The sequence below is a fragment of the Equus caballus genome, chromosome 22, assembly GCF_041296265.1.
Source record: "Equus caballus isolate H_3958 breed thoroughbred chromosome 22, TB-T2T, whole genome shotgun sequence".
Classification (NCBI taxonomy): Eukaryota; Metazoa; Chordata; class Mammalia; order Perissodactyla; family Equidae; genus Equus; species Equus caballus.
The window spans coordinates 28,575,216-28,593,815 of NC_091705.1; the positions used below are offsets into that span (position 1 = coordinate 28,575,216).

Below are 18,600 nucleotides of genomic sequence, written 5' to 3' on the forward strand. Positions count from 1 at the left end.
GGAAGGAGGATCTTAGTTTTGGGGAATTCTTTTTAGGAGTTATGGGATAGGATTCAGAACAACTGAGAACTGAGAGAGTGAAACAGAGAAATGAGAGGATTTAAAAAGGGGTACCATCGAACTGTTCTCTCTGAGATGCTGGGAGATATTTAAATTCACTTAACATTTGCCTGCTGAACTTTGTTCCTTCAAATACAACACTGCACAGAGACTCGGCCACTGTGAGCCCTCAGATACTTTCAGGTTACATTTATTTACTCATTCACTCAAAAACATTTACTGTATTGTTGTGTTCCAGCTCTGGTGCTAAGCAGTGGGGGTGCAAGCTCAACACACGCAGTACCTGGCCTCAAGCTGCTCCAATTTCAGGAGAGGGCAGACAGGTGGAAAATGCTAAGTGCTACCATATTACATGAGCACCAAGGAGTCACCAGCTTGGGGAGTCAGAAACAGGAGGGGAAACAGGCAGTAATAAGATGGCTTTGGATCCTTCTTCCTCTGCAGCTGAAGGCTGCTTACCTTCAAGCTGAGGTGTCTGGATGAGCACTTCAGAACTTGAGCCATGCTGGCTGCGGCCCGTTCTCGCTCAGGGTCTTTGGCTGACTGTAACCAGGGGTCCATGTGCTGCGAAAAATAAAGGGAGCCTAAACGGGTTATCAGGAAGATTTGGGATAACATCTTTCTTCTGTTTGGAAGAAAATATGGAGAGAGAAGTGCCACATGTCACTACTGTGTCTCAAAATACTTCCCTAAAGGATACACGCCAGTTTGGGTTGGAACTGAAGGTGAGGGGATGACAAACAAGGCACCAAGACCCAGAGGGCCAGCGGTCTGGCTTCTACAGGGGCTTATTTTCTAGTTTTGTTTTCCCTTCATTCCACTTCCTTCAATTATTTATACTATTCTTCTGTATATTTTTAGCCTTCTGAAACCTGAAAGAAAGAAAATTAATCATGTGCTACTAAAGAACTGTGAGGATGGAGAAATTGCATCTGCCTGCAACAGTCAGGGAAGGAGTCACGGAGAGCATAATATCCAGGAGTAGGAGCTGCATAAAGAAGGTGGCCTTCCAGGTGGAAGAAACGGCTGGAATTAAGCTGCCAAGGCAGGAAAGTATAAGGCACAACTGGATAGGAGAGAGAAACCCAACCTGCCTGGGGTGTTGATGTACAAGAAGAAGAGGAATGAGAAATAGCATTAAGGTCAGTTGTGGCAAAGATAAATGTCCATCTGTACTTACACTCAAATGATTAAGAACAGTTTAAGGGGTTCTTCCTTTCTGGGATATCTTCATCTTAAAAGCAGTAAGAGAGCAACCTGCTTGAACTGCAGTAAATGCACTCGATGAATAAATCCCTAATGATGGAATGGCATGCACTAGAACCCGTACAGGTGGTGGCAAGTGGTCACTAATGACTTTGAATCTTGCCTGGTAGGCAGATGCCTATTTACTCATTCATGAACCTGACTCTGTTCTCTGGTCACTGAAACCCTTCTATGGTAGTAACTGATAATAACTTAAGGAAAAATTATAGCAACCATTTAAACCCTTTATTGAAGGCCATTTATTCATACTCATAGTAATTATTATCTCAGTTTAAAGGTGAAGAAAAAAGACTGAGAGATTAAAGTCCTTCCCGAATTTATAACCAACGAATTGCAATGAGTCAGAATTTGAACCCAAGTCTGACTCAAAACTGATAGCTGATCCTCTTAACTATTAAGCTCTCTCTTAAAACTTAATCCACATTTTCTTCTTCCATTTTCACCAGTTAATAGGAATAGTTTCCCATTCTCTCCTGATCTTCCGTTTACCTTAAAAATGGTATCAAGATTTTCCAAATGTGGGTCTTTAACCACCAAACTCTGGAGCATCTCAGAGAATGCCTGAAACGTCTGCCTGTAGAGACACTGAAAGAGCACAGGATCAGTGATGCTCCCCTATACGAAGTTCCCCAAGCACGGTACACTTTTAAGGCTTTCCTCGTTATCTGGAGACCTTCCTTAAATGTGCAGAACCAGCGTAAAAGTATTTGTAGGCTGTTTGTGACCTGAGGTGAAACAATATATATTCATATTAAACGGACTCCTCAGCATCATGGGGAACAGTTAACTGATTCTAACTACATTTGGGGAATTATTTAGGGTCATTAAGATACAAGTTTGACTTGTGGCTCTTTCTGACATCTTGAAACAAAGGGGAGCAAAGTTCCCTTTGGCAATTGCTTTACCAACTGGTTTACTAGCTGCAGAAGAAAATCAAAGCCTTTGCATTCCTCTTCTCTCTGCCAGAAAGCTGCTCCTCCAGAGACAGACACACCCTCTCTCTTCAACTGTTACCTTATCAGGAAGGCTTCCCTGACCACCCTATGTAGAAAAGGCCCTGAGCCTCCCAATCACAGAACATTTTATCCTCCCCTTTCCTTTTTATTTTCTCATAGCTCTTATCACCACCTGATATTCTGTGTATCAGCAGTTTGCGTCTCTGCACCAGGACACAGGCTCCCCAGATGAGTGCTTACTGCTGTATTTCTGTCACCTATCATGATGCTTAGCACATGCTAATTCTAAATATCTGCTAAGGATATGAATACTCTGTCCGGGAGGAAGAAATTCCCCCCTTTACCTCTCTTGATTTCTTATGGCTAGACTAATAAAAGTGACACAAGATCGCATTAACAGGGGAAAAAACCAATTTAATATGCATGTATGGGAAATCATCATAAAAATGACACTCAGAAAGTGAACAAAGCAGGCAGTTTATATATCTTTTTTACAAAAAAAAACAATAAATTTGTGAGGAACTGAGAGGACAAAGAAACTTAGGTTTGGTGTATGTAATTAGTGAGGAATTTAAACAGAGTTTAGACTTGAGGTAGGAAATTAGTAAAAGTAACAAGGTTTATTTATGCAGTCTTCTCAGCCCTGAATTCTCTGGCTCTGGTGATGAGGATGTCTCTATCTCCTGGTACGGGAAGAGTACTCTTCACATGGGGGATTTATTTCCTGCTTTCAGGGGGAGCAGAGAGAGGAGGATCAAAACTTTAAGTCAAAACAAGTAACTTTAATTCGAAGTAATCAATATGCCATTGTGGGATATTTTGGGGTGGCCTGCCCTTGGCCCCAGCAACTCTCACCTTATTTTAAAGTCAAAAGCAAGGAAGAAGGAATGACATGGAAAAGAAAGAAGATAAAATAAAGAGGAAAAAAAGCTTTTTAACTATTTTATTCACGAGACTTGGCTTAAATGGTTTTTGGCTAGTTCCAAAAAATCAAATGCACTCTCAAAAGGCCAAGATCAGCTGACCCTGTGGCTGGCAAGTTACAAAGCAAAGCAAGAGTTACCTCTGAATTGTAGGGCCCACTGGGTGTGATTTCCTGCAGCTGGGTCAGACTCGTTACAGATGGCAGAGTGATTATACTTTTCATGATAAGACTGAACAACTCAGCTCGATCTTCAGAGCCAAACAGCAAATGGACATTTTGGTAACTAAGAAAAGACAGTTTGGGAAGAGTCTGATTTGACGTTGATAAGCAGGGATCAAGGTAACTGAAAAGGAAAGGGTAGACTGACTGGTACATCACTCTGAGGGAAAGATAAATGGCATACTTGTCAGTCTGTGTAGATAAAGCTCACAAAAGCTTAGAGGAAGAGTTTCAGGTTCAGAGCCCCCATCCTTCTTCCCTTTCCCTCCTCACCTCCACAGAGCTCACTGGAGTGACACCCTTCCAGGCTTTCCTCTAGTCCAACCAGGGAGGGAAGCCTGCTACAGTCTAATGTAGTACACCATGATTTTCCAAAGCGTGTTCTGCTGCATGTTGGTTAGTTCAGGGAATGGTGGGTTAGACCAAGTTAAAAAACCTTTTTAACTACAGGACTTCTTGGGACCTTTAACCAGTTAATGTGCAGTACAAATCTCCAAGAGAGGTAAATAGCAGGCAGCCCTTCCAAATTTCTTGGACCATGGAACTCTAATGTCATGAAGCGTATATGGAAGTAACTTTCCACTGAATGTACTTTGACAAAACTGAACTCTAAAGGGGTTCCATTAAGGTCTTTCAGATATAGATGGCAGCATCCATGAAATCAAAGTTCTTACAGAAAAACATGGATTTGGCTTCCCCTTCCCTATATAAATAGTTTTCAGAAGTTAAAAATATGTAATATGCTGGCTCTGGTATTGGCCCAGAATGAGGAACCAGGACACATGTGTGGGGCATGTTGGCATCACCTGAGGTCAGCGATGGTGATAAAGACCTCCTGGCGCACAGGACTGAAGACAGAATGCAGGGGCTCCTCCACCACCAGCCTCTGCAATGAGAGCGAAAGAACTTCAGAGAGTCAAGAATTTGCCAAGTCACGAGGCCAGATGATCAGAGATGTGGATGGCTTGCAGGAACAGCAGCGAGTCCTTCAGCAGGCCCTGCTCCTCGGCTCCACAAGACTGGCCACAGGACAGTGGCTGGGCTAGGAGTTTATTCTCCAGAGCCAGAGCCTGAGGCCTGGCTCTGCCTCTTCACAGCTGTTTGAGCTGACACAAGTTATTTAACCTCCTGTGCCTCAGTTTCCTCACCTGTAACAGGAGATAAGGGTACTACTTTCCTTCCTGGAGTGGTTGTGAATACTAAATGAGCTCATTCATAATACCTAATAGCCCTCAATAACTGTTAGATAGTGTCTGTTGTTCATTATTTTCATTACTAACGATTATTTCTGGTTTAGGCATCTGAATTCCTCTTTCTACTAAACCAGCCATCTCTACTATAGTGCCTAATATTATTATGTTACCTGTCATAGAAAAGGACTAACTTTCCAAATTCCAAATTGGCAGAGGGAAAGCTGCCTTGCTCTGCTGGAAAAATCTGCAGAGTGATAGAAGAAAACAGGCTTTGGAGCTAGATAGCACCTTGGTTTGAGCACTGGCTCTGCCACTCACTCACTGCGTGACCCTGAACGCATTATGTAACTTCCCTGTGCCTGAGTTTCCTTATCTGTATGGAGGAAATGAGATATACCTCAGGGAGTTGATGAGCAAATGTAAGTGGTTGTAGTAGAAGCCATACTGAGTTGTCTACCCAGCCTCTCTGGAAACTGCCCCTGGCCCATAGGAACGGGCACCTCACAGCCACGTTTCCGCTAAGTCCTTCTGTTCCACTAACCACAGCTCGTCCATCCAGTAGTTAGCACCAAGGTCAATTAGATTCTCTCTCTTAGGTATCTGGAACTGAGACAAAGGGCTTCAATCTCAGTCTGGCAGATCTACTAAAAGGAAAAATTTTTAAATTTGGGAGCACCGGGCCCTAATGACAAAGTAACAGAGAGAGCCAATTTTGGGAAGAGAGAGGGAAAAATGGAAATACCTACAAAGCAGCAAGAGTAAGAGATGGAGAGGAAGTTCTCTCCAAGTCCGTGAACGGTTCTTTTCTGGTTTCGTTCCCTTCCTAGAGCAGGCTGCTCTTCTTGTCATAGAATTCTGGGGAACACTCAGTTATCCTAAGAACAAATCTCCCCTTTTGATTTCAGCTGCCTATACTCTATTTCTCTTACTTGCCACCAAAAAGATCTCATGAGGAACTTAGGATAGCGCCCAGGAGGCAGTGTTCAGTAAATACTCCTGGGTTCTCTTTCTTGCCCCTTTCTGAGTTTTCTCTTTCTCTTCTCACTTTCCAGCTCTGGTCAGATCTTGCTGGTGACCTGCTGCTCTCCTTCCTTATTTCCTCAGGGTCTGGGGGAGGGTGTGTTCCATGCTCTCTCCTCACTTCTGGTGGCTGCTGGCAATCCTTAGCGTTCCTTGGCTTTTAGATACATCATTCCAATTTCTGCCTCATTTTCACATGGCCTTTCCCCTGTGTGTTTCTGTGTTTCAAATCTCCCACTCTTTTCTCTTATAAGGACACCAGTCATTGGTGTCCACCATAAATTCAGGATGATCTCATCCTGAGATGCTTAAAAATGTTTTCAAAGACGCTATTTCCAAATAAGGTCACATTTATAGGTACCCAGGATTAGGACTGGGAAATATCTTTTTGGGAGCTCACTTGTTTTTATGGTTTTATAGTCTGGAAGGGATAAAGCACAAGACTCTGCGTCAGCCTCCCAGGGCTCTACTTGCCTAAATCTAGTTCTCTCAAGGGCATCACCACTAAGATCACAGCTAGGACCCAGCAATTTGGTGTTAAAAAATGAGTTCATTATCTTCCTTTCCAAAGGACACACCTTCCCAGCCTTCAATTGTTGTCAACGGTGCACTTTCCCAGGGCTCGTAAAAAGGATGATTTATGACTTTTTTCTCCTTTATTCACTTCCCACATCCAATCAATCACAGCGACAGTGGCTCCTTGCTCTGCAGCTTGATTCCCCATTCTCGCAGCCATACACCTCATGTGTGGATGAAGGCAGTGCCTCTTAGCTAAACCACCAGGCCTGCAATCCCTTCTGATTTCAATCTACTTGACCATTTCTGCCAGAATAAACTTTTGTTTTCTTTTTTGAATTAGTTAAGTATGAAAGGCTTATTATTTGTTCACAACCATGCTAACCTCTACGGCAAATTCAGAAGAGGGAGGCTATTTTTTGTTTGTAAAGTATTGTGTAGTAGGAACCTTATGGGGTGACTACCCAGATCACAGCAATGGGAACTTCTCTGGGAACTGCCTCCGATATGCAGGGAAGGATGCCCAGAAGTCATGTCATTACTACATGATGCTGCCCCTAGACATACCTGATTGATGTGAGAGTGGAGAACAGACCCAGACTGGGCCAATCAGATTCTGTCTCCTGGAATTTGGAATTTTAGTGTGACAGATATAGACTGGGAGCTGCTAGAGATTGGAGTCACAGTGATGGCAGAGCAGCCCCTGCCTGTGAGACCCCTGGAGCTGTCCTGGAACATGCTCTTCTGGAGGCTTGATTGTTAAACCTCTTCCTTAGCATTCTTTTTAGCAAACCTTATCCCAGCATCCTTTGTGTTTGTTTGTTTTTAATCTAAGTGAGCCAGAGTTGATTTTTGTTGCTTGCCCCAAGAACAATCTTAACAAAATGAGACATTTTGTCTAAAGGTCTTAATGAAAGGCAGACAGGTGATATTACTATCACCATTTTCCAGGTGGAGCTAGAGGTACAGAGAAGCTAAGTGATTTGTCTAAGATCAAAGGTTGAGCTTGACAGAAGTGGAACCAGAAATTGTGTCTTCTGATTCCTAAAATAGCTCCCTTTCCTCTCCACCTTTCTGCTTCAGGGAGCTCAAATTCTCACTCGGACAACTGGACAAAGTCCTTGCATATTACTTCAGTCCCCTGGGAACCACTTCTCCTCTGAACTCCTTCAGCATCTACTATCCATGCTACTGAGGGGTCTTTCTGAAACATCATTCTCACCCATTTCCTGCCTTGCTGCTCAAGTGATACAGCGCCCCCTCAATGCGGAGTGTACCCCTCAACTACTTACCAAACAGCAACATACTAGCAGGGTTTCGTGGAGGACCCCAGACGCAGAATTAAGTCCCAAGTGGGCAGAGGAGAATTAAGAGGCACTAAGGACAAATCTGGCTACGTTAAATTCTGTTACAACAGGTCTTGGCGCCCAGGGGTGCTGTCGGGTGCTGACAGCATCTAAAGAACAGCTCCCTGGCCACTCTGCTACACTGCAGGATGTAGAGCCCGGGCCTTGGCAGAGCCAGGTGGTAGTTTACCATTCAAAGCCCCTACCCAGGGGTCCCTTCTCTCTTCTGTCAACCTTACCCATCACACCTTTCAGGGCTTAGATCAGGGGACTGTCTGGATTAACTTCTCACCCCAAGCTTGTCATTACTTTACTCTATATTCCAGTTACCATTGCATTTTTTTCTTTTCTATTAAAGTTCTCAGCAGATTTTTTTTACAGCCTTTTTGATTTTGAGGTAACAGACGCACCAAAAAACTACATATTTAAAGTATATAGTTTGATGATTTTTGACATACGTATACATCCACGAACCCATCACCACAATAATGAACATATGGATTACTCCCAAGAGTTTTTTTGTGCTGCTTTGTTATTTCTCCCTCCTGCCTTTCCCCACTCCAGTATCTTCAGGAAATCATTGATCTGATGTCACTGTAAATAAGTCTGCGTTTTCTAGAACTGTATATAAATGAAATCACAGAGCATATTCCCATTTTTGCCTGGCTTCTTTCACTCTGCATAGTTTCTCTGAGATTGACCCAAGTTGTAGCGTGCAGCGACAGTCCCTCTCTTTCTATTGCTGGGTAGCATTCCATTGTGTGGATGCACTACCATTTGTTTATCCATTCGTCTGGTGATGGACATTTGGGTTGTTTCTAGCGTTTAGCTGTTACAACTAGAGCTGCTATGCACATTTACATACACGTCTTTATGTGGACATATGCTTCATTTTACCTAGGAGTGGAATTGCTGGGTCATATGTTAAGTGTATGTTTAACCTTTTAAGAGACTGAGAAACTGTTTTCCAAAGTGGTCGTGCCATTTTACATTCCCACCAGCAGTGTGTGAGAGTTTTAGTTGAGCCATATTCTTACCAACATTTGGTATTACCTTTCTTTTTTATTTTAGCCATTCCAGTAGGTGTACAGTTGAATCTCATTGCGGTTTTAATCTCCTTTCCCTAATCCTAACAATGGAGCATCTCTTCATGTGCTTATTTATAAATCTTCTTTGGTGAAGTGTCATAACGGATTTTTCCCCCTTCCTTCCCATATTCTGTTCTTAGCTTTCTTGGCTCTTTTTATTTGGATACTGAACAGCCATGCATTGGCATGGGTCATGAGAAGACTGGTAAAGGCCTTAAGATTCTTCTTTCTTTGTAATGACCCTGGCTTCCTCCTCCTTGTGGGTTCCTCAGCAGACGTGCCTCTCCTCTTGGGCACCTCTCCTCTGGGTTGTGGGGAGCTGCACTCTTTTACCCCCTGCACATGGGCTTACAAGGACTTTGTGGACTTGCACGATGATGCAATGATCCATGCAATTCCTTCATGGACACCAACCACTCTTACCTCTTCTAGGCTGAACCCCTTGCCAGCCCAAACTTCAGCTGATACCTAACAGTGGGTATTTTATGGCTAGCCGGGCAGATTTAGATGCAGAGCATAGGGAAATTCAGTGTTCTTTTGCTGTTTGAGACTTACATTTTATATTTTCTGAGCTGGCTAGCTGAATCATGTAGCAACCCACTGCTGCCAGTTCTTGTGGAAGTGGGACTTTAGAATCATGCCATTTTGGCTGGGTCCTGTGGCTGCCTATAACCCTCCTTCCACGGGTATAGCCAAGTAGAAAGCTGCATTCATTCTTAAATCTGCATATATCATTCTGTTCCATTGATGTATTATTTGGAATAGTTCTCAACCCATTTAAGATGTGATCACTTCCCAAGGGACTACAAACTCCTGAAGGGCAAGGATTAACACTTCCTGGAAATTTGTATCCTTTATCAAAGCGCTATAGTGTTCTAGATTCAGAGGATCCTTGATAACTGTCTTTTGCTTAACAAACCTGCTAGCTTGTTAGCCTTCAATTCTGAAAACTAATCATCATTCTAACTAGTCTTACAGATCTGTGGATTGAAAAAGAACCGTCATTTTCCTGGAGTGTATAAGAAATCTCAGATTCAGAATTTCAGAGCTTTAGAGAAACTGAAGGGGACATTTCACAGATGAGAAAACTAAAGCATCAAAAAGTTTTTGCTTAAGGCCAGCCCAGTAGCATAGTGGTTAAGTTTGCGTGCATTGCTTTGGCAGCCGGGGGTTCGTGGGTTCAGGTCCCTGGTGTGGATCTATACACTGCTCATCAAGTCATGCTGTGGTGGCATCCCACATACAAAATAGAGGAAGACTGGCACAGACATTAGCTCAGGGACATTCTTCCTCAAGCAAAAAGAGGAAGATTGGTAACAGATGATATCTCAGGGCCAATCTTCCTCACCAAAAAAAAAAAAAGTTTCTGCTTGAGTACATCACCTCTGTTGTAAAGCCCTTCTGGATTGTTTGACATGCAATTGACCACTCACTCTCTTCTCTGTGCCTTCACTATACCTATTTAGACTCTTGTCACAGTTTCTGTGACACTTGATTGCACTTTGCTTGGTTGAAGGAACAGGGATTATGTCTTCTTTGTCTTTGTAGTGTCCCAGGACACCACACAGAACTGTCAGGTACTTAATAAGGCAATGAGTGAACGAGTTAGCGGCAGAGTGTGGCTGGAGTTAAGTACAAACAGGACAAAATACAATACTAAAAGGAATATGATCATGCTACTCCAATGCAAAATATGTGTTAGGTACCATGCTACATGGACATTTATTTCTTATTTAATGTTCTTTAAAGCTCTGTGAAGTAGATACAGCTATTCTTATTTTATAGATAAGGAAACTGAGGCAATGAGAAGTTAAGTAGTTTCCCAAAGTCACACAGCTAGAAAAACGCAGAGCTGGCAATTGAACCTAGGCACCTGATTACAGAGTCTGCCTCAAAACTACTGCTTGATTAATGGGATGCAGCATTGTCCTTACTGAGGAATTTAAATGTTGTTCCTCTCCTTTCTACTCCTCTTTCAACTGGTTTTCAAGGTTGATTATACTGCAGAGTACCCCTGAGTATTTCTCCCTTATGCAGAGATACCAATATGAGAAGAGGCTACAGGAATTGATAATACAGGTGAAGCCACTAAAAAATTGGTTTGCCAAGGCACTGAATTTGCACAGTCCCAGTAATTTGTGATTAGGTCACAATACTTACATGTAGGATATGCACAATGTCTGTTATGTGGCTGCGAATGAAAGATTCTGTGGTTTCATCATAAGGTAAAGTTTGGCTGAGAGAAGACAAAGACCTTAGGAATGTCAGCTTCTCAGGTTCACTCTGAATTTGTGGAAAAAATGACAAAAACACAATTATACATTATAATCTCATTTGATAATTATAGATGGGTTTTGAAAAGTTATCAGGAATGTTTTAAACATCTGATATCTCATTCAATCCAATGTCAGTCTTCTATTATAACAAAGGAATAAATTACAGAGGAATGAAATTCCTTGTCCACTGGCGCTGCCTGGGTTTGGGACCTCATTCTCCCTCTCAGCTAGACTGCTAAGTGCTCCATAATGGCTCTCCCCACTTTTAATCTTTGCTGCGGCACCCCCCGGCCCCCACGTATACTGCTGTCTGATTAAGCTTCCTAAAGGTGACCTCTGATGTTGTTACTTCTAGCTCTCCTGATGTCATTAAAGATTCATTATTCTGAGTCTTTAAAGTTTCCTATTAAAATGCAAGTTCTGATTTGAAGAATAAAACCTCTTTTGTATTTCTTTCTCTGATTAAAAAAGTAAGAAAGTTTTATATCATAGAAACTTTGAAAAAATATGTATAAGAAGAAAATAAAAAACACCAATAATTCCACAGATTTGAGAAAATTTCTTCCAGTATTTTCCCCCTGCATATAGATGCTGTAAACCGGTACAAGCTGTCTGCACAGCAAGCAGCAATATATAGCAAGAAGCTGACTTCATGGCCTGATCCTCTCAGCTGAATGAGCACAACAATCCAGCACTAGGTTTCCTTGCCCCACTTTGCCCCGCTCCAACTATTCCCCCAGCTATCACCAGATTCATCTTCATAAAAAACAAATTCCATCAGGTAACTCTCCATCAAAAATCTTTCAAAAGCACCCATGGAGGTCAAGGCGCTTCCTAGTGTGACCCCCACTAACCTTTTCAAATTCATCTCTTGCCTTGCCCCTGCAGCATTCTAAGCTTTAGCCAAAGTAACTTTTATGCTGCCCTTTCTTGCTTCTGGGCCTTTGCATCATCTGAGTTCTCTACACTTTTTGTTCACTGACTAAAATCTATATATCCTTTAAGACTTGGATCACAGGGGCCAGCCTGGTGTCACAGTGGTTAAGTGTGCATGTTCTGCTTCAGCGGCCCAGGGTTCGCCGGTTCAGATCCCGGGTACGGACATGGCACTGCTCATCAAGCCATGCTGTGGTAGGTGTCCCACGTATAAAGTAGAGGAAGATGGGCACGGATGTTAGCTCAGGGCCAGTCTTCCTCAGCAAAAAGAGGAGGATTGGCAGCAGATGTTAGCTCAGGGCTAATCTTCCCCCAAACATAAAAAAAATAAAAAAAAAAACAGCTCATGATGAGCAGCTTAAAAAAAAAAAAAAAGACTTGGATCACACCTTTTCTCCTGAAGCATGTCAGGTACCCTTTCTAACTGTACCCATAAACCACATGGTACATTGCTGTCATCGCATTTGTCATAAATTACCTTCTTATTCATCTATTTCCCTGACGGGCTGTGGATTCAGGTCAAAGCAGGGAACAGACTTTTTTTGTCAATTCACTGCAGCAATCCAAGCCCTTTATTAATTACAAAGAAATCCTTTATAAAGGATGCCTGCTGCCAAGAAGAATAAAGAACAGTCAAGTCAGAGGTGAAGACCAACATTCCGGCTTTAAGTTTTCTTAAAAAACTTTTTATTGGCATAATCCATAGAGAAAATGTAAAGCTTGGTGAATTTTCACAAACCAAAACATCCATATATATATATATCCAAAGAAAATGGAATCTGGACCTCAACGATACATCCGCACCCTCCTGCTCGCTGCAGCTTTCCGCACAATGGCCAAGACACGGAGACAGCCTCAGTGTCTGTTACAGATGGCAGTCACCCACGACACTATGATTTAACATCCTAGGCTTCTTTGAGTTCAGCAAACATGCTCTGCTCCATTCTGCCACAAGCTTGTTAAACCTACCACTTCCTATTTCTGGAAGACTTCCACCAATTCTAACTTCTCCTAGTTTCTCCTACTCTTTCCTCAGATCTGAGCTCAAGGGTTACTTCCTCAGAAACGCCTTCCCTTACCCCAGTTAAGATAAATTCCTCTGTTATATGCTCTCATGGAATGAATGAATAAATGAATGTTTCACCTAAACGACGGAATACTGTATTAAGCAGAATAATATAGATTTATAGTTGACCTAGAAAAAAATTTTTTCCCACCATCTCTGATGTCTATTTTTCTACAATTACATGCATCTATATACAGAGAAAAAGTCTGAAAATATATACACCAAAATGTTAGTAGTTATCTCAGGAAAGTGGGATTAGGGAAGGTTAACATTTAATTTTTATAAGTATAAATATAATTTAAAAATGTATATATTTATTATAAGTATAAAAATAAAGATGAGAGCATAAATAAATTTTGTGGCCCTTGATATAAATTATTTATATAATAAGGAAATAATAAACGTTTAAAATATTTGTTCAAATGGAGGAGTAAGTTGGATAACTCGTAAAGATTGCTTGTGCATACCTTCAGCTCACCATTAAAAAACTCCTGGATAGACGGGATCAGCCTCTCAACGATGGCCTCGCCAAGAGGGTCCCGGTGGGTCAGGGGTCTGAAGCCATCTGTGAGGGATTCCTGAGGGATTCCAGGGATGTCAAAGATGTCCGAGTCTAACACCGAAAGAAAGACATCGGATGATACCTCTGTGCTACGTAAAGCTCTATGGTTTAGTGGGGAGAACCACAGGACATTAGGATGGACAGGTCTTCTTCTCACCTTTACTATTTGCTCTGTGACCTTGACCAAGTCCCTTCCCCTCTCTGAGTCTCAGTTTCTCAACTACAAATTCAGTGTTCTCTAAGGGCCTTCTAAACTACAAAACCTTTACGACTGAGCTACAGCAGAGGAGTTAAGAGCACGGGCTTTACATCTCAGTTGGAGACTAGTTTGAATCCCTGCTCTATCACTTATTAGCTGTATCCCCTTTATCAAGTCAGTTTGCCTCTTGGAACCTTGGTTTCCTCACCTGTAAAACAGGGTTATTGTGACGATTAAGTGAGGCAATACATAGAAAAGATTTATCCTAGTATGGGGCCCTTAGTAAGCACTTAAACGGTAGATATTATTATTCAAATTTTAAAGTCTATGACTCTGTGGTGACAAGAGCTTAAAATACACTAGAAGCCCCTTGCTGATCTCTTCCTTGTCAAAGTCTAGTCAGGGTCTGGTTACCTCGCAACTTCACTTGACAAGAGATTCGCTTTTCCCCGCCCCCTCCCCCCCACTTTTTTAATCCCTTCCCCTTTTCACCTGTAACTTCAAGGCTACTTGGGTCTTTTTTAATATCCTCTAAGTTGCTCAGCTGCAAATCCACACTTCCTGAATCATTGTCAGAAGCATAAGGGATCACTACTTCTCCTCGACCACAGATCCTAGGAATGAAGAGAAGATCAGAAACATTACAGTTGTTCAGGGCTGCTGCTGTCTCATTGTTCAAGTGACAGCTTAAATGTCACCTTCTCAGAGAGGCATTTATTGACCACCAGTCTAGGTTAAGTAGTCTCTCCCCACCCCAGTCTCATAGTTATTTTCTTACCTTTTTCATAATATTTAACCATTACCTACAATTATCAAGTTCACTTGTGTTTGTTTATTGGCTGTTTCCCATCAGACTATAAGCTCCACGAGGGGAGAAACCTTGTCTACATCCTCAGAGTTGTATCCCCAGCACCTAGCACACTGTCAGCCGCACGGGGAGTGAATGGACAGGTGAGCAATACTATGCCCCTGTTAAAAAGAGACTGAGGTAGAGCATCCTCCCTGCCTCACTCCATCTCCCTTACCCTTTCCTACTTTGTCTTTTTTCTATAGCACACAATACCTTCTAATATATCATTCACTTCTTTCTTTCTTATTTATTTTATTGAGGTTAAAATAGTTTATGACATTGTGAAATTTCAGTTGTACATTATCATTTGTCAGTCACCATATAAATGTGCCCCTTTACCCTTTATGCCCACCCACCAACCCCCTTCCCCTCTGGTAATCACTAATCTGTTCTCTTTGTCTGTGTGTTAGTTTATCTTCCACACGCGAATGAAATCATATGCTGTTTGTCTTTTTCTGTCTGGCTTATTTCGCTTAACATAGTACCCTCAAGATCTAACCATGTTGTTGCAAATGGGATGATTTTGTTTTTTTTTTTTTATGGCTGAGTAGTATTCCATTGTATATATATCCCACATCTTCCTTATCAATTCATCAGTCGATGGGCACTTGGTTGCTTCTATGTCTTGGCTACTGTGAATAATGCTGCAATGAACATAGGGGTGCACAAGCCTCTTTGAATTGTTCATTTCAAGTTTTTTGGATAAATACCCAGTAGTGAGATAGCTGGGTTGTGTGATATTTCTAGTTTTAATTTTTTGAGAAATCTCCATCCTGTTTTGCATAGTGACTGCATGAATTTGCATTCTCACCAGCAGTGTATGAGGGTTCCCTTTTCTCCACAGCCTCTCCAACATTTGTTATTTTTTGTCTTGGTAATTATAGCCATTCTGGCAGATGTAAGGTGACACCTCAGTGTAGCTTTGATTTGCATTTCCTTGATGATTAGTGATGTTGAACATCTTTTCATGCACCTGTTGGCCATCTGTATATCTTTTTGGGAAGAATGTCTTTTCTTATCCTCTGCCCATTTTTTTGATTGGGTTGTTTTTTTGTTGTTGAATGGTGTGAGTTCTTTACATATTATGCAGATTAACCCCTTATCGGATATCTGATTTGCAAATATTTTCTCCCAGTTGGTGGGTTGTCTTTTCGTTTTATTCCTGGTTTCTCTTGCTTTGCAGAAGCTCTTTAGTCTGATGAAATCCCACTTGTTTATTCTTTTGTTTCTCTTGCCTGGGTAGACATGGTATTTGAAAAGATCCTTCTAAGAGTGATGTCAAAGAGTGTAGTGCCTATATTTTCTTCTAGGAGTTTTATGGCTTCAGGTTCAAGTCTTTGATTCATTTTGAGTTAATTTTTGTGTATGGTGAAAGGGAATGGTCTTTCATTCTTTTGCATGTAGCTGTCCAGTTTTCCCAACACCATTTATTGAAGAGACTTTCCTTTCTCCATTGTATGTTCTTAGCTCCTTTGTCGAAGATTAGCTGTCCATAGATGTATAGTTTTATTTCTGGGCTTTCACTTCTGTTCCATTGATCTGTGAGTCTGTTTTTGTGCCAGTACCATGCTGTTTTGATTACTATGGCTTTGTAGCATATTTTGAAGTCAGGGATTGTGATGCCTCCAGCTTTGCTCCTTTTTCTCAGGATTGCTTTAGCTATTTTGGGTCTTTTGTTGCCCCATATGAATTTTAGGATTCTTATTCTATTTCTGTGAAGAATGTCATAGGGATTCTGATTGGGATTGCATTGAATCTGTAGATTGCTTTAGATAACATGGACATTTTAACTATATTTATTCTTCCAATCCATGTGCATGGAATATCTTTCCATTTCTTTATGTCATCATCGATGTCTTTCAATAGCGTCTTATAGTTTTCACTGTATAGGTCTTTCACCTCCTCAGTTAAATTGATTCCTATATTATTTTCTTCTTTTTGTTGTCATTGTAAATGGGATTGTATTCTTGAGTTCTCTGTTAGTTTGTTATTGCAGAAAGACAACTGATTTTTTTAGGTAGATTTTGTACCCTGCCACTTTGCTGTAGTTGTTCATTATTTCTAATAGTTTTCCATTAAGATATTTCTTATCGTCTATTTCCTCCTGCTAAATGTAAGCTCCATGAAGGCAAGGCTCTTTGGCTGCTTTGTTGATGCACATACTCCAAGAGACCAGACTAGTGCCTGGCACATGGGAGTGCTCAATAAACAATGAGTAAACGCCTTAACAGAGCTCTATTTGCTGAATGTTTAGCATATATTAATGAATGCAAAAGCCAGCTGCTAAACAGTGGGTATAATACAATTCCATTTTTGTTAAAACAAAACAATACTTTCACAAAAGTGATAAGCATACGTGTACCCACACAGACACACACACACAAATGTTGAGATACATGTAGAAAAACTTACGTAATTCAACTAAATATTTGTGGAGTAGAACTGTTGAGAGAAAAATTTAGCTTTTTTCTCTTGCTGAGGAAGATTAGCCCTGAGCTAACATCTGTTGCCAATTTTGCTCTTTTTGCTTGAGGAAGATTTGCCCTGAACTAACATCTGTGTGAATCCTCCTCTATGTTGTATGTGGGTCACTGCCACAACATGGCCGCCGACGAGTAGTGTAGGTCCACCCCTGGGAACTGAACCTGGGCTGCTGAAGTGGAGTGTGCTGAACTTAACCACTAGGCCATCAGGCTGGCCCCCCAAAATTTAGTTTTTAAACTTCTATATTTCTTGAATTTTTTTATATTGGCATGAATATCAAATATTGACAAAGATGTGGAGCAAAGAGAACTCCTATAAATTGCAGTTGGCAGTATAAATTGGTACACCACTTTGGAGATAATCTGGCATTCTTTAGTAAAGTTGAAAATGTGTATATACCATGACTTACTATTCTACTCCTAGGAATGTATTCCAGTGAAACTCTTACCCATGTCCACCAGGAATATATCTAAGAATTCTCGGGGCTGGTCCCATGGCCTAGTAGTTAAAAGTTCCAAACACTCCGCTTCAATGGCCTGGATGTGGATCCCAGGAATGAACCTACTCCACTCATCAGCCATGCTGTGGCAGTGACCTACATACAAAGTAGAGGAAGACTGGCACAGATGTTAGCTCAGGGATAATCTTCCTCAAGCAAAAAAAAAACCTGAGAAGGATTAGCAGTGGATTTTAGCTCAGGGTGAATCTTCCTCAGCAAAAAAAAAAAAATAATCTTCATAGTAGTAGTCATCATAGCAAAAAACTGGAGACACCCAATGGCCTATCAACAGTAAAATAAATTGCGGTATATTCATTCAATGAAGTACTACACAGCAGTGAAAATGAATGGGTTCTAGCTATACACAACAACACAGATAAACTTACAATGTTGAGAGAAAAAAGAAAGTCACAGAAAAAAATATGCAGTAAATTACATTTATATGAGGTTAAGAAATATGCAAAAGTAAGCAAACACTGTTTGGAGTTATAAACATACATGGTAAAACTATCAAGAAAAGCAAAGAAACAATATAACCTGCAGGATAGGGATCTCTGAGGCAGGAGAAAAGGGGATAGAATGGGTAGGACTAGAAAGAGGACTTAAAAGTTACAGTTATGTTCTTTTTTTAACAAGATGGCAGGTACACAGTTTCACTGTATCATTATTCTTTTTTCCTTATGTATGTTTTACAAATATTATTTTTTCATCTGGCCAATAGTAAGTACAACAATTTTGGGGGAAAAGTCCAAACCCATAAAGTTTGAACTTTTTCTTGTGTGCATATATTTCTTTAATAATTTTTTTAAAAACCTAGTTAATGAAAAACAAACCCTCTAGGAGTAGAATGGCTGGGTCGTATGGTAGGTTGCATAACTGACTTTTTAAGAAGCTATCAATCTGTTTTCCAAAATGGTTGTACCACTTTACATTTCCACCAGCAGTGTATGAGAATTCCAGTTACTCCACATCCTTGTCAACAGACTCTCTAAGTGTAGTTCATAAGTGAATGCTGGTCGATATTTTCATTTACATTAATGAGTAACATGTTAATTGAAACTTCAGATTGACTTCTTTTTCTTCTTCTTTTTTTTTGCTGAGGAAGATCTGCCCTGAGCTAACATCTGTGCCAATCTTCC

The 18,600-nt window shown here is 41.1% G+C and overlaps 1 protein-coding gene across 32 annotated transcripts in view; it reads right to left on the reverse strand.

Moving 5' to 3' along the window:
- MROH8 (maestro heat like repeat family member 8) overlaps positions 1 to 18,600 on the reverse strand; it is a 51,964-nt gene that overhangs the window by 30,098 nt on the left and 3,266 nt on the right. For 28 of the 32 annotated variants that reach the window (XR_011431003.1, XR_011431010.1, XR_011431008.1 and 25 more), the window contains exons 2-8: positions 14,121 to 14,242; positions 13,335 to 13,480; positions 10,750 to 10,872; positions 4,233 to 4,312; positions 3,346 to 3,490; positions 1,816 to 1,911; positions 520 to 624 (exon numbers count right to left, since the gene is read on the reverse strand). Coding sequence is in view for 15 of the 32 variants with exons in the window: in XM_023626524.2 (XP_023482292.1) it covers positions 520 to 624; positions 1,816 to 1,911; positions 3,346 to 3,490; positions 4,233 to 4,312; positions 10,750 to 10,872; positions 13,335 to 13,480; positions 14,121 to 14,242 (817 nt within the window). In the remaining 17 variants the exon portion in view is untranslated. The remainder of the gene's footprint in view (positions 1 to 519; positions 625 to 1,815; positions 1,912 to 3,345; positions 3,491 to 4,232; positions 4,313 to 10,749; positions 10,873 to 13,334; positions 13,481 to 14,120; positions 14,243 to 18,600) is intronic. The other 4 variants (XM_070247716.1, XM_023626526.2, XM_070247719.1 and 1 more) reach the window with 1 other exon arrangement.